Source organism: Colobus angolensis, unplaced genomic scaffold (assembly GCF_000951035.1).
Source record: "Colobus angolensis palliatus isolate OR3802 unplaced genomic scaffold, Cang.pa_1.0 Scaffold54, whole genome shotgun sequence".
NCBI lineage: Eukaryota > Metazoa > Chordata > Mammalia > Primates > Cercopithecidae > Colobus > Colobus angolensis.
In genome coordinates, this window is record NW_012118932.1 from 6867329 (window position 1) to 6883574 (window position 16246).

The 16246-nt window shown below is 37.9% G+C and overlaps 1 protein-coding gene across 1 annotated transcript in view; it reads right to left on the reverse strand.

Moving 5' to 3' along the window:
- Positions 1 to 2226: 2226 nt before the first annotated feature.
- OSTN (osteocrin) overlaps positions 2227 to 16246 on the reverse strand; it is a 44148-nt gene continuing 30128 nt past the window's right edge. Inside the window, exon 3 of the mRNA XM_011961234.1 lies at positions 2227 to 2311. Within this exon, the coding sequence (XP_011816624.1) occupies positions 2227 to 2311 (85 nt within the window). The remainder of the gene's footprint in view (positions 2312 to 16246) is intronic.

Genomic DNA, 16246 nt, shown 5'->3' on the forward strand with positions numbered 1-16246 from the left:
TGACTCACGCCTATAATCTCAGCACTTTGGGAGGCGGAGGCGGGAGAATCACAAGGTCAGGCGATCCAGACCATCCTGCCCAACATGGTGAAACCTCGTCTCTACTAAAAATATATTTTTAAAAAAATAGCCAGGCATGGTGGCGGGCATCTGTAGTCCCAGATACTCGGGAGGCTGAGGCAGGAGAATCGCTTGAACCCGGGAAGGGGAGGATGCAGTGAGCCGAGATTGAGCCACTGCACTTCACCCTGACCTAAGAGTGAGACGCAGTCTCAAAAAAAAAAAAAAAAAAAAAATTCGTGTGAAAATGAGTTCCCTGTGTAATTTATCATAACTTGTTGTGGTTGAACTAAAAAATGTTGAAATGGGTGATAATCAAGGGTGGTAAAGGTATATGTGGAAACCGATCAAACTTGATTAATTTTATCTTATTGTCATAAGGTTCTCAGAACATCAAGAAACTGGAGGACTCATAGAGTTACTTGGTTTTTAAATAGCAGTTAGCTAGTTTCTACTCAAATATAATGTGGCAATTTTTAACAACCTTGAAGAGTGACCATATTTGGTATATCTCTAGATATGAAGAAATAATGTTCAATCTATTTTGAAGATGATGCTGATTAAAAGGCAGTGTTCTTGGCAGGATTCAGGAAGTTCTCTTGTATCTACAGGCATTCATTAACCGCAGAGGTTCATTAAACAACTGCATGATAAAGAAATTTATTTTAACTGAGTGATTCTGAGAATGAGAGAGCTGAGATAAAATACTGACTATTTATTGTGGTTTTAGAGCATGAGAAGGAGGAACAAAATGGGGAGATTTAAATTAAGAGAAGATCAGGGCTAATGTGATACTTTTGGGGCCTCTAAATTATTGTTCTAAGGATCATCTCGAGAGAAGCAGAAGGCAGAATTCCCTCTTCTCTAGCCTCGTATTGTTACAGCAGTTCCAGTTTGTCTTATTTTTAGGGAGCGGGGATGCACCTTCTATAAGCCCTATTGGAAGAAAACATATTGCTAAGATTTCACGTTCAAAAAACATTTATTTAGTGTTTAAAGGATATGTATGATTAAATGCTGTGTTTAACATATCCACTCAGGATGTAACCTTTCTGGATTTTAATTCTGTGTGTACCACTTAAACTCTATGTGGCACTGTAAGTTAATATTTCTAAGCCTTCCATTTATTTGTATAATAATAATATTAACTAATACTTATGAAGAAATTAACATGTCAGGTACTATTATAAGTGCTTAATATGTATCTATTTAATCCTCAGGACAATGCTATATGCTAGAAATTATTATTCTAATTTAATGAAGGAGTGTTTCAGAATTTAAATAAGTTCCCATAGCTAACAAATATTGATAGATGACCTGGAATTTGAACCCATAAAGCCTGATCTCTGTAGCTGGCAACTTTAACCCTTATACATCAATACTTCTCAAGATATTGGAGATAGTGATAGTATTGCTTTATGAAATAAAATGATTAAGTGAAGCAATGCACATAAAGTGCCAAGTATAAGGCCTGGAACAGTAAATTTTTGAACTGTAATATCAACTATCACTTGCCATGTATTGTGTATCCAATATATTGTAGGCCCACTACAAACATCTAATTTAATCTTCATAATACCTCTACATTATTATTGAAATGTACAAGCTGTAGAAAAATAAACTATCTTAACAGGAACAAACTAATGAATGAATGAAAGAATCAGGATTTGGATAGTGTTTTGATTCCATGGCTAATGCTCTTTCTGCTGTGCATTTTCTCTCCTGTGCTCCACGTTATCATAATTTTAATAACGTACTTATTGACAACAAGATGATGTGTATCACTTGAATGTGTCTTCTTCATAACACAGGGATTGTTATACGTTTATGAAGGAGATTTAATATATTGACTAGGACTTTAACCCTTATCTGCATATTAATATTCAATGGTTAATTACATAGGAGTCTGAAAATTCCTAAATCACTAATTTTGGAGAGTGAAGCAGAACTAGCACATTCTTTTGCTTTTTCACTATCATTTAAGTGATTTAATATTAATATACTATACTAGTTGAATACATAAATGATTGAAAAGTGAATTGATAAGCTAGGAAATCAAAAGGGGGACTTAAAAGCAAGAATGGATTGATTACTTCATTGTGAAATGTTAATCAAATGCCTGCATATATTGTTACTTATTCAAATTGTACTCACAGTTGGAATCAATTAGCCTCTGGAATTTGAAAGCCGGTTTCTACCAATCCGATCCATGGGGATACCAAATCGCCTCTTTGGATGATCTACTACTTTCCTGAAACAAACCAAGGAGGACATTGTTAAGCTAAAGTGCAAGTTATTGATCATTATTTCTGTTATTTTATTTTATGGAGATCTGGGGGCTTTCTTTGGGAGCTGAAATAAACATGATAGTTCTCATCACCAGGACCCACTATGTGCCAGACACTATCTCATATTTTCAACATCTGTGGGAGTAGATATTACTAGGTATTATTAGCTCCGTTTTACATATGAGGAAACTGAGGCTTAGAGAAGTTAACTTATCCAAATTCAAATAGACCAAACCAAAAGCCAGGTCTTATCAGCATACTAATCTGCCAACTAAGTGCTTTAGTTTGAGAAAATCCCTTCCCCCTTCAGATTGTATTTTCCTGTTATTTGGTGAAGATTAAACTGGAGCAGTCGTTTTTCACAAACTTTGCTTCAGAATGGCTCATCTAAAGAAGGATGATGGTGGGAGAGGAAAGAGTATGATACTAAGACTGAATGTAGAGGTAGATGTGCCTCTCATGTCTTTCCTTAAACTTCACCCAGAAAAACTTTGTATGTGATGGTCGACATTTGCTTATATTCTCTTTGTTAAATATTGTTTGAAATAAGTTAAACATCTTCATTATTAAAACGAAGTATAAAAAATCCACACAGTACTACCAAAGGTCTAACATAACTTCCAGCTTATATTTTCTGTAAATTACCCCTTTAAAAATAAGACGCACTTTAGAAACTTTTCAATTTGATTTGCTAATATTATCATCACTTAGTTCTATCAAGCCAAAATCCTAACAAGAGAGGATCCAGAACTTCGGTTGTATAACTTTCACTGGCCTTGGGAATTAAGGCCAGTGTGAATCTTTATGAAGAAAGAGACAGCGGGGAGAGTCTAAAAAGCCTATGTAAATCAGTGATTTATCTCATAGAAAACATAACTGGCTTATAAAAGTGTTAGGCCTATTGTTGACAAAATACACATGCAGAAAAGAGGGCAGAAAGGAGGGCATATTATAAAAATATTAGACATGTACAGATTTTAAGTGTAATAAATCCCCAGACCAAGAAACAGAACATTACCAGCAGACAAACACTTTTGTAACGAGAAAGAAACTTAAAAGGCTCTTCTCCCACCAAATGTAAGGAATTCTGCTGGAGTGCAGTGGTGTGATCATGGCTTACTGCAGCCTCAACCTCCAGGGCTCAAATGATCCTCTCACTTCAGCCTCCTGAGTAGCTGGGACTATAAGTGTGTGCCACCATGTCTGATTAATTGTTTTGAATTCTTTGTAGAAATGGGAGTCTTGCCATGTTGCCCAGTCTCATCTCAAACTCCTGGGCACAAGTGATCCTTCATCTTGGCATCCTGAACTGCTGGGATTAAAGGTGTGAGCCACCATGCCTGGCCTGCTTCAATTTTTTGACCAATAGTGATATACTTCATTGCTTGAAAATATCAGTGATGTAGGACATAGTGTCTCGCAAGAAAACTTAATTTTCAGGAGTTTAAACAGTCAAGAAAATATTTGCTTCAGAACATTTTCAATAACTTCTTTAGTTCTTCTCTAATTCCTACTATCATATTATTAAACTATACTTATTTACCAATAATTACTTTATAGTAGTTTAAACACTAAACATGAATGAAAACCTTAATACCTTCGAGGCTTTTCTTATTATGATTTAATTGTTTTTTCTATTATAATTTACTGTGTATCTGCTATGTATAAGGTTCTTTTTGCGGCTGTTAATGGGTGGAAGAAATGAGTCAGAAATAGCCTTTTCCCTCAAAAACCTGTAACTGACTACTCTCAGATTGATGATGATTTAATGTAAATAGTAGAGGAAAATAATTATGCCAATTTTTTTCCTTAACTACACGGTCATATCAGTGCTCCTGATATTACTACGAAGTAAATAACTTAGTAAAGGTCTTGGAGGCCAGGCACGGTGGCTCATGCCTATAATCCCAGCAATTTGGGAGGCTGAGGTGGGGAGATCACTTGAGGTCAGGAGTTTGAGATCAGCCTGGCCAACATGGTGAAACCCAATCTCTACTAAAAATACAAAAATTAGCAGGGCGTGGTGGCGCACTCCTGTAATCCCAGCTACTTGGGAGGCTGAGGCATGAGAATCGCTTGAATCCAGGAGGCTGAGGTTGCAGTGAGCCGAGATCGTGCCACTGCCCTCAAACCTGGGTGACAGCACGAGACTCTGACTCGGGGAAAAAAAAAGTCTTGGAAAGTATGGAGAACATGAGAGATTTTTACTGTTGTACCTTGTACGTTAAAAATATCTATAAACGTTGATTAATTCTAATTCAAATAATGTACTGAAAGACAATTAATATTTACTTAATACCTTCTGTGTGCCAGATTCTGTGCTTGGTACTATGCACACAAGGCTAATAAAAATAGACATGGAAACTGATACGGTGTTGGCATGATCTCGGCTTCTACAACCTTTGTCTCCTGGGCTCAAGCAATTCTCCTGCCTCAGCCTCTTGAGTAGCTGGGATCACAGGTGCACGCCACCACGCCTGGGTAATTTTTTTATTTTTAGTAGAGACAGGGTTTCATCATGTTGGCCAGGCTGGTCTCAAACTCCTGACCTCAGGTGATCCACCCACCTTGGCCTCCCAAAATGCTGGGATTACCAGCCTGAGCCACCACACCCAGCCTACTAGTTCTTGAAAGCAAATGGGGATCTTGGTCCTGCCACTGTAAGGAACTGAATTCTGCCAACAACGTGAATGAGAGGAAGTGAAAAACCAGTCCTCCCAGGTGTTTGGAGGACTTGTGAGAAAGGGAAGGAAATAGCAGCTGGGGAAAGCAGTCACATGATACCTGCACTGATTCCCCAAACTCCCTTTAGAAATAGACGTTGTCAGGAAAAAATAATACGTTTACTTTTTTTTTTTCTCTCTGAGTTGGAGTTTCGCTCTTGTTGCCCAGGCTAGAGTGCAATGGCGCAATCTCGGTTCACTGCAACCTCTGCCTCCCGGGTTCAACCGATTCTCCTCCCTCAGCCTCCTGAGTAGCTAGGACTACAGGCGCCCGCCACCACGCCCAGCTAATTTGTTGTATTTTTAGAAGAGATGGGGTTTCACTATGTTGGCCAGGCTGGTCTTGAACTCCTGACCTCAGGTGATCCACCCACCTTGGCCTCCCAAAGTCCTGGGATTACAGGTGTGAGCCACCACACCTGGCCCCTTTTACTCTTTTAGAGATACGTATGATTAAAACAACAACCTTTGGTCTTTCCTACCAAAACTTATTTTCTCAAAAATGAACGTAAATAAGTGAAAACGTGTTTTTCTTTTTTGCTTTACTACAGTTGATCTTTCCCTGCTCAATCAAATAAGAGGCAGCTACGGTATAGTGGAAAGCAAAATAAATTTAAATTCTGTTTTACTTCCTTTCTTTCCCTTTTCCCCATTCTGTCCTCACCTTCTTTCCCCCAGATTTGATCCAAAATGTATTAGAAACCAGGAGATGGAGGATTTGGGTTCTACTTGATTCTTCTACTTACTGATAGTATGACCCTCTGCAAGTCTTTTATTCTAAGCTGCTCTTTGCTTTTTGATAAAATTCAAATAATACTTGCTATGCCCATCTTCTGGAGCTGTTTATTCACTTAACAAACTTATTTGTTAAGTGATATTTGAATGTTTCATGCATTACCTTGTGTTACACGCACTTAACCATGTGTTATGTGGTGTTCTCTGCATTGGCGTTACGATGGTGAACAAGACAAAGGCTACCTCTCAGGGTTCACATTTCACATCGAAAAGAGCTAATGAGGTAACACATGTAAAAACATTTCCTACATTTCAACTGATACTATTTTTTCCTACCAGTCTAGTCCAGTGGTTTTCAATTTGTAATTATTTCTATAGATAAAAAGCTTTATAAAAGACAGCAATATCTGAAAAGGTAAGTAAAGAATTGTCCCAGTAAAAAATTATCGCTCCTACTCCATATATAGTGGCCCCTGACAGACCTTCCAGAAACACCGTAGGTTCCGCAAAGCAAGTTTAAGTGAAAACTACTGGTCAACTGGATAAAATAGTAACTCATGGTTTTACTCTAGCAAACAATTCATAATTACTTCGATTCATCTTATGAAGTTGGAGATTGGTTGTAAATGCTTACAGATATCTGGAAATCAAATAAGAAAAATAAATACAACAAATATATATATATAAATCAATTCACTTTTGAATTTTTAGTACTAATACAAAATAAAAATAATTTTCATAAAGCACATAATCAGAAACCATAACAGCCTGGTTAAATACTTTCTATACAATCTATATCCATCAGAAGTGAAACAGCAAGCTAGTCGTTATTTTAACATTTTTGTTGATATGAAATATATATGTATATATAAGGTACTATATTCTAAAACTCATTCACTGGCATGAATATAGTGTATGAAAAATTAACGTTAGATAGAAAATATAATCTTAAAACCAAAAGGCAAAGTTGTACTTTTTGACTACCTAGTCCCTCTTGTGACAAAATGATGGTATGACATGGCTTATATGGTACATGCATTTAAAACAACCCATGTTTTCCATTCTGAAATATTCTGTAAGTAAAGTAGTTTAAGGATATAGAATATTTATCAAGCTAATATGATGACAATGATTAGATTGTTTATTTCAAATGCAACTTTAATTTTCACACGAAAATCTTAACTTCCTATGTGGAACAAGATTTTCTTTAACATTTATAGTCTTGGATAACTCCATTTCTAAAGGTATTTTACATTCTAAGAAACAGCAGTTGGAAAAATTGTATTTAAACTTTTTATTGAAAATCACTTCACACATAACAGAGTCTATACATTTATCTGTGTTCAATTTAAACAGAGTAAAAATAAACAGCCCTATTCCCAGCAGCAGCATAAGAAATAGAGCATTACCAGTACTTTAGTAATTCTGGTATTCCTCCTCCCAAACTGCAACTGTCGCATGGCTCAGTCCCAGAGTAATCTATAGACTAAATTTTGGTCTAATAATTCCCTTGATTTTCCTCATAATCTCAGAATCTATATGTATTCTTCAAAAATCTGTTGTTTACTTGACAGGTCCAGAATTTCACTTAAAAGAAATTGAGTACTACAAACAATGTATGGCATTGTGACTATAGTTAATAATGTTGATATTAACATGCTAATAATGTAAATATTAATTATTATGTTGTTAATGAGGCTAATAATAACCTCTACTTGAAATTTGCTAAGAGCAGATCTCAAGTGTTCTCACCAAAACAAAAAACAAAAAACGGTCACTGTCAGGTGATAGATATGTGATTGTGGTATCATTTCGCAATGTGTACATATAGCAAAACATCATGCTGTACACCCTAAATATATACAATTTATATTGTCAATCATAGTTCCATCAAGCTGGGACAAAAGTTATGTATGAATTCTTCTCTACTTCTTTCAGCAGATATTATGTGTTTTGAGATTTTTTCCAAGCTGACATGGGGAGCTGTAGTTCCTTTATTTTACTGCTATGTAATATTTCCTTTCTTTTCTTTTCTTTTTTTTTTTTTTTTTTGAGACGGAGTCTCGCTCTCTCACCCAGGCTGGAGTTCAGTGGCGTGATGTTGGCTCACTGCCAGCTCCACTTCCCAGGTTCCCACCATTCTCCTGCCTCAGACTCCTGAGTAGCTGGGACTACAGGCGCCCGCCACCAGGCCTGGCTAATTTTTTGTATTTTTACGTGTGTTCATTCATTCATTCATGTATTCATTTTGAGACAGAGTCTCGCTCTCTCACCCAGGCTGGAGTTCAGTGGCGTGATGTTGGCTCACTGCCAGCTCCACTTCCCAGGTTCCCACCATTCTCCTGCCTCAGCCTCCTGAGTAGCTGGGACTACAGGCGCCCGCCACCAGGCCTGGCTAATTTTTTGTATTTTTAGTAGAGACGGGGTTTCACCGTGTTAGCCAGGATGGTCTCCATCTCCTGACCTTGTGATCCGCCCACCTCGGCCTCCCAAAGTGCTGGGATTACAGGCTTGAGCCACTGCACCCAGCCACTGCTGTATAATATTTCATTGCATGAATACACAACCATTTGTTTATCCATCCTACTGTAGATGGAAATTTGAGGCATTTCCTCTATTTGTTGTTGTTATGTACTGTTCGGCTGTACATGCCTTTGGTGTTCATATAAGGATTCCTCTACAGTATATTCCCAGTAGTAGAATTGACAGCTATGCCTATACTTAATTTTATTCCATAGTGTCATATTATTTTCCAAAGTTATTGTATGAATTTACGAACCCAAGAGCAGTGTATGATAGTTCCTATTATTTCAAATTTATGCCAGCCCTTGTATTCTGGGATTTTTAATTTTGCCAGCCTAATGCTTTGGTAATCATATATCATTGTGGTTTTAATTTACTTTCCCTGAATACTAATGATGTTGCTCAGCTTTTCATTTGTTTATTGGCCACTTGGATTTCTTCTTTTGAAAGTGCCTGTTTGAATCTGTTGCCTGTTTTTCTACTGTTTTTTTCTTTTAAACATTTATCTGTAGGAGTGCTTTGAATACTCTGAATATTAGACTTTGAGAGTTATAAATTTCAAATATCTTCTCCCATCTGTGATTCACCTTCTTTATTGTGATTTTTTAAAAAAATTTGATGTTCTTTAAAAACATCAATATTTTTGCATCTCATGTGATAAATCACCTCTACCCTAATATTATGAAGATATTCTCCTATGTCATAAAATATTTTTGTAGGTTTGCCTCTCACATTTCAGTTTTTAATACGTTGAAATTAATTTGTGCAAGGCACAGTGGCTCATATCTGCACTACTAGCTACTTGGGAGATTGAGGAGGGACTACCCCTTGAGTCCAGAAGTTCAGATCAGATTGAGCAATATAGCGAGACCCCATCTCAAAACAAAATAAACAAGAACAAATTTAATTTGTGTTTATGGGGCAAGTAAAAATCATGTTTCTTTTTAAAAAATCTATATTCATGCCTAATGATTCAGAAATTTTAGATTCATCTTGTCAAGTTCCATAGAATATCCTTTTGCTGTTCTGACTAGAATTGTATTGAATCCAGGTATAATTCATTTAGGGGAGAATTGAAATCTTTATGATATTGATTCTTACTATCCAAGATTGTTTATTTAGAGTATTTTTAACGTCTTCAAATAAATTGTTAAAATTTTCTCCAGAGACCTTTTTGTTGTTGTAAGTGGCATCATTTAAGAATATATGTTGTAGGCATTTTTAACAGTGTCCCTTACTTGGTTAAAAAAAGTTTCCTTGTATTATTAATTTACATTTGATTTCAATGATAGGTGGCGGTTTAGCTTTACTGAATGCTTTTTCTGAATCTATAGAGATGATGTGATTTATATCTTCAATTTGTTAACTCCATTAATTGATTTTCAAAGTAAATTAAGCTTGCATCGTATTTTTGTGATAAACAACATGATAATGGCATTTTTTAAATACATTGCTGGATTTGTTTTGCTATTTTTTTTTGGTAGAAATTTTCTATCTGTAGTCATTAATGAGGCTGTCCTACAGTTTTCTTTTCTTGTTCTCTCCATATGTCGTTTTGGTGTTTAGATAATGTTATTCTCATTAAATGAGTTGAGAATTGCAGCTTCTTTTTGGTTATCCTTCTGTCATTTATTTAATCACATTGTAGCGTGAGGACATGTTTTTTATGATAACTATGCCTTTAAAATTTGTAAGGCTTATTTTACAGACTAGCACTTCATTTAAAATTTCAATGTCTAAATGTTGTTTAACTGTTCTTAATAGGTGTTTCAGGTGTCATTAAAACTTCTTTTCCTTCCATTTGTTGGATACAAGAACTTTTACTGATCCTGTTCATGGTTTCGAGATCCAAGGAAACAAACTTCGAATCAGAGTGTGGAAAATGTTCCTTAAACTCGATAGTCTGATTTCACTACTACATCTTAAAGGGGCACTAAAATGCTAGTCCTCCTTCAAGAAAGGCACAGAGCTCCACCAACACTGAGTACTATCCAAAATGGGAGAAAACAGTAATCACTAAAAAAGAATGTTCCTTCAAATAGTTCAGTAATTTAGATTAGTAAAACAGGGAAATTATTTATTATAGTATAAACCTTACATGAGTGTACTAGCCAGACTCCAAGGTGGACCCCAATAATTCTCCCATTATGTAGTCTCCTTCCGCATTGAATAGGGCTGACTTCTCCAGCCAATAGACTACTGTGGAAATGACACTGTTGGAAATAATGAAAGCTATTGCAGCTTCTGCCTTACTTTGTTGGATCACTCCTTCTGGGGTTTTCCTAAGTGCATGCTGACAACCCTGTAGAGAGGTTTACATGGCAAAGAACTAAGCCCTCTTGCCAACCGCCAGTGAGGAACAGAGACTTCCTGCCTTCAGCCAAGTAAGTGGGCCATTTTGGAAGTGAATACTCCAGCCTCAGTATAACTTTCAGATGACTGAAGCCCTAGGCCAACTCTTCACTGTAACCTTGAGAGAGACCCTGAGCTGGAAAAAAATGAGTCAAGCTTTTCCTGGATTTCTGGTGCACAAAAAATGTACAAGAACAAAAATGTGTATTGTTGTTAATTGTAGGTAATTGTTGCATAGCAATAGTTATCAAATACCATGAGATTCACAGTGCTCTGAGATTCCAGGAGAGAAGAGACCACACCCAATTTGGGGGTTCTAGAAAAAACTTAGAAAATGTAAGAAAAACATAAGGAGCATGTAGAAAAAATAAATGATCATCCATGAATCTTGCAATCTTGGTTACTGCAATTTAAAATTACAATGCAAAACTAAGAAAATGCAAAACTTTACATTAGGATAGATATCACTATATACAACCTTGGAAGAACTGACATGTGAGAATAGCCCAAGATGCAGGTCTTGGCAAGAACCTGTGAAGGATGAGAAGGAAAATAATTTATTAAGTAGGGTTTTACCCCACTTAATAAGTGGGGTAGTTTTGAATAACAAAAGAAAGTGCTAATTCATTTAGCAGGAAGTTTACTTTTGACTTCTAGGATTCTGTGTCAAAAGTGATCATTTACTTTTCAACAGATTCTGCTTAATTTTTGATGATGGAGCTGACTAGCCATAATGTCAGCTTCTAATGTATTATCTCAAGGGATTGGCCACATGGACAGGCATTCGGAAAGAAACCATGAGTACTGGAATCACATCATGAGATTTAAGTGACTGTATTGGCATGCTTAATTTGGAAATGGCTGTAGATGAGGCAGGAAAATAGGTAGGCTCTGGAGGCAGGGAATATAAGCCCGATGCACACTTCAGCTATGACAGAAAATATCCTCTCCGTTGGGCGTGCCCAGTATGTGACCTTGTAACTTTATTTCATCCCTTCATTTACATAGGGCGTACACCAAGTAACCAATGGAAACCTCTAGAGGGTATGTAAAACTCCTCAAAATTCTATAACGGGGCCCTTGAGCCCCGCTCCCACCCTGTGGAGTGGTTTCATTTTCAATAAATTTCTGCATTTGTCGCTTCATTCTTTCCTTGTTTCATCCTTTCCTTGCTTTGTTTGTGTGTTTTGTTTAATTCTTTGTTCAAGACGCCAAGAACCTGGACACCCTCCACCGGTAATATGGAATGTATCATATAAAGCAGAGAGGGTCTCCATTTGCTTGGCTCATGAATCTTGAGGAGCTAATGAAACTTTTAAAACCTCTAAAACTTCTGTTTGGCGAATGGATTTAATACAGAAATATCCTGTAGAATGCTCTTGGGGGTTAGGGTGTGTAATACATTGCAAAGCCTATATATGGAATCGAGTATTATCCCTTTAGGAGACAGTCTTAAAGCTTCATACATAAGTTGAGTTGGGAGAAAAGGTAACAGGACTGTCTCATCCTGTGTTCTTGAGCTGAGTGGAGAAGAGGTATGCAGTAAGGAACAGTCACTGGCAACCGTGGCCCAAGATCATTATACTCAAAGGCATTTCCCATTGTGTAAGAAGGCGGCACTTAAAAGGGCAGCACACGCTTGTGAAAGAACATGGGATCTCCTCAAATCACTATGCCAGAGGGAAAGTTAAGTTCGAAAACTGAGTCAATACTACTGCCTTCCTTCTGTTTCTAAACTGAGCTATAATTCCACAACCCCGTATCACAGCCTAATTGCCTCTATTCCCTCTTTTCACGTGTTTGCTTTATCTTATGTAAACTGTAGATTTACTGAGCACCAGAGAAGGCATAATTGACTTTTCCCTCTACTTGCTCTTGTCATATGTAAAATGTAGGTTTACTGAGGCTCGTCAGAGCCTCACAAGAATGGAAGCATCTGCCTCACTGCCTGCCCTTCCTGCCTTTTTCCCCCTCCTGCATGCTCTTTCCCCTTGAAAACACCCTTTGGAAAAAGCACAGGTCACAGGTGCTCCTGGGACTTGGATTCTTTTTCCCGCGAGTATCTTCAACTTTGGCCAAATACACCTCTATTGATTGAGAAATGCCTCAGTTACATTTCGATTAATACTGAATCCCTTTTCTGTGTTTCTCACACCTGAAATGGAGCTTGTTTTCAACTATGTCCTCTGGAGATGACCAAATAAGAGCTAAAAAAGAAAAGCATAGACTTTGAGATGCCGTGATTGGCCTAGTTCTGTGGCATTTCTTCACAACGAATTAGAAAGAAAAGAAAATGTTAGAATTTTTACTGTAATCTTTGGGATTTTTGCCAAGAAGGGCAATCATACCTGACAAATTGAATCTGGCATTGCTATTCTCAACTTTAGCCTGAACCTATTGTTACAGGGCATAGAGCTGCACTGGAGCATGAACAGGAACGGAGCAGAAGAGGGCCCCCACACCCCACCAGGAAAGTCAGGTAACCATAGGTGATGGTCAGGCATTTGTCACACGGCCTCTCTAAAGTAATAATTGGTCACAGCCAGCACAGAGAAAGGCAGTTTCCCTATAGATCAGAAGTATCTGAAACTGGTGATCAGCAGCTTCCTGATAAGATCTCAGGAGTTGGGTGAATGGGCTCATGCATGTGCTTTAAGAGGTTAAATGGTGGCGTTTAACTGGTACATGACGTTCTAGGGGCATTCCACTGAAAGAGCGACGCCAGATGCCAGAAGTAGGTCAGCATATAAAACCCTAAGGCCAAGGTCAAACGGGAGGATGTCCGCTTGGCCTTCTTCCAAGTGTACTTTACTTTTCATTCCTGCTCTAAATCTTTTTAATAAACTTCCACCCCTACTCTAAAACTTGCCTAGGTCTCTTCTTCTGCTTTATGCTCCTCAGTCAAAGTCTTTCTTCTGAGGCGGCAAGAATTGAGATAGCTGCAGTCCCGGGAGGATAGAAATCCATATATCATGGATACAGTAATTCTAAAAGTATTCCTTTAATGTATATATTCTAAGTGAATCTTTCTGTTCCTGGCCTTAGACAAATATCTTATTCACACAGAACTTTAATTTCTTTGTAGAAAGTCGCTTAAGGCAACGCATAATTGACTTTTCCCTCTACTTCATCATTTCACATGTAAAACTTAGATTTACTTAGGCTAATCAGAGCCTCACAAGAATGTAAGCATCTGCCTCACTGCCTGCCCTCGCTGCCATTTTTCCCCTCCTGCTTGCTCTAGTAGCTTTGTAGAAAGCTACTTTCTGCAAAGAAATTAAGTGGAAAGTCATGGCCTTGGAGTTAAACAATCTGGCATGTAATTTCTATTAACATAATCTCAGGGAAATCATTTTGTCTCTCTGAAAACATAATAATATGTGGATCCTAATGTCAGAGGCATTTGAACCAAAGAGACTCCATCTTGAATAGGGGCTGGGTAAAATGAGGCTAAGACTTGCTGGACAGCATTCCCAGAAGGTTAGGCATTTTAGTCAGAGGATGTTTGCAGTTAAGAAAACATGTTAATAATGTTGATGGAAGAGATCCAGGACTTACTAGGCCCAGGAAATGTCCTGATGTTACGATATCATAAGAACAAAAGCATTCTTAGTTTAAAAATAAGTTTCACTTTAAATATAATAATATAAATTATTGTGGAAGACAGTAATTACACAAACATTAACAGTCCTTTGTCATAAGCCCTTGTAGTAGTGCACATCTCCCCAAATATTTTTTCTTTTTTTTTGCTTTATTATCTTATACGTAAACAAGCATTATATCTAAAGTGGACACATTCCTTCTCTTGCTTTTGGGCCCTGCTCTGTCTATGGAGTAGCCATTTTTTTGTTTCTTTATTTCTGTAATAAAATTGCTTTCACTTTACTCTGTGGACTCAGATTCTTTCCTGTGTGAGATCCAAGAATCCTCTCTTGGGGTCTGGTTTGGGACCTCTTTCTGGTAACAATACCTCCTTCTTAGTGTGTGATAGAGATTTTTAAAAAGCAGTGTGCCAGAATACTAAAATGGGATGCTTTCTCAGTTTTTTGCTGTGGCTTTAAAAGGCTGAATAAAAAAGAGACAGAGAGAAAGTATGTGGGAAGTATTTCGTTTTGCATTCCAAAGTGAGGTGCTAGACTTATGTAGTATTTCCGAAGGAGGTTGCTACAAACTAATTTTTTCCAACTTCAATCCAATAAAAGGATTCCTACTGAATAGCTCAGGAAAGGAGAACTTCTTGGGAGCAAGTTATTGAAAAACAATGGCATTTCCCCTCTTCCTTCATATGGGGAAAGGGCTTTGAGAAAAACACTTCGAGTTTAAAATATGCCCATTGAAGCATGGTGAACCTAATCAAATAGTGTCTATGAAATCTAAAGGGCAAGAAACTGTGAGAACTGGCTTGATACCAGACTGGAGAGATGACTGCACCAAGAACAGCTTCACTTTCGGTAACCAGAGTCAAGGATGTGGGTTTTCTGTGGGCAGATGTAGAGCTTGTGGAGAGAGTGAGCCTGGGTCAATTACAGAAGGGACCTTGCCCCAAGGGCTTTCTGCCAGGGTGAAGCAAACCCAGCAGGATGCTGATGGTGGTGTCAAATGCAGAAGACGGGAGAATAGGATGAGGATGAGGGGCATAACAGACCTGCCAGAAGAGGAGTATTCCTGGAGGTAAGGGCATCTATGTTACTATTCACACTGGGGGTTATGTGACTCCCAGAAACATTCCACGATGAGTCAGCTTTGAGCATTCAGCAAAGTCATGAGAGCACAAAGACAGGTCATGATATTAAGTCGAGGAAGACTTTGTTTTACTTCTCTGCATGCATCTCCACCCCCAGTTCTGGAGGAGACAAAAGGCAGCCTACTGTGGTAGGGGAGAGTGTGAATATAAAATGGCCACAAGCTCCTTCCCACTGCAGCCTTCCAGGATGAATGGGGTCGGTCCAAGCTAGGGGAAAGAGAAGCTTTACTAATATTCATGGTTTGAGGTCACATGTAAGAATGGTTATTTGAATTACTGTTATATGGTTATTTTTCTAGTACAAGAAACCAGAGGGATTCTCATTATTTCGATGTGACCAGTGGAGCCACTAATACCTGATTTTGGTTTATTCAAGGGGTAGGGAACAACAACTCCCCCTGAGTGGGTTGGGATGCAGGGGATGGGAGGAAAAACTGTTTTATTCTGATTATGACCTATGGAGTTTTTCTCTTTCAATTAGGCGATATAATAACCATATTCTGGAGTAAAGTGTTTCTTGACCTAAATCTCCAGAATGTGTATAATTTTGCTGGCTGTCTTCCCTCTGCTGCCTTTTCTCACCCTAGTATTCGTCCTAGAAGGCTGAGCTTTTTGGAACACATAAATGTTCCTGTGCTCTCTGGCTTTGGTGTGGATCAAGCAATAGATAATTTGAGGAAGACAGAATAGAGGAAGAGCAGGAGAGAGGTCAGGATACTTTTCTCCTGGCCACTCCTTGCATGACCTCTTCCAGGGAGGTACGCTCCTGAAAAAAGTCACTACTTTTCTTTTTTTTTTTTTTTGAGATGACGTCTCACTCT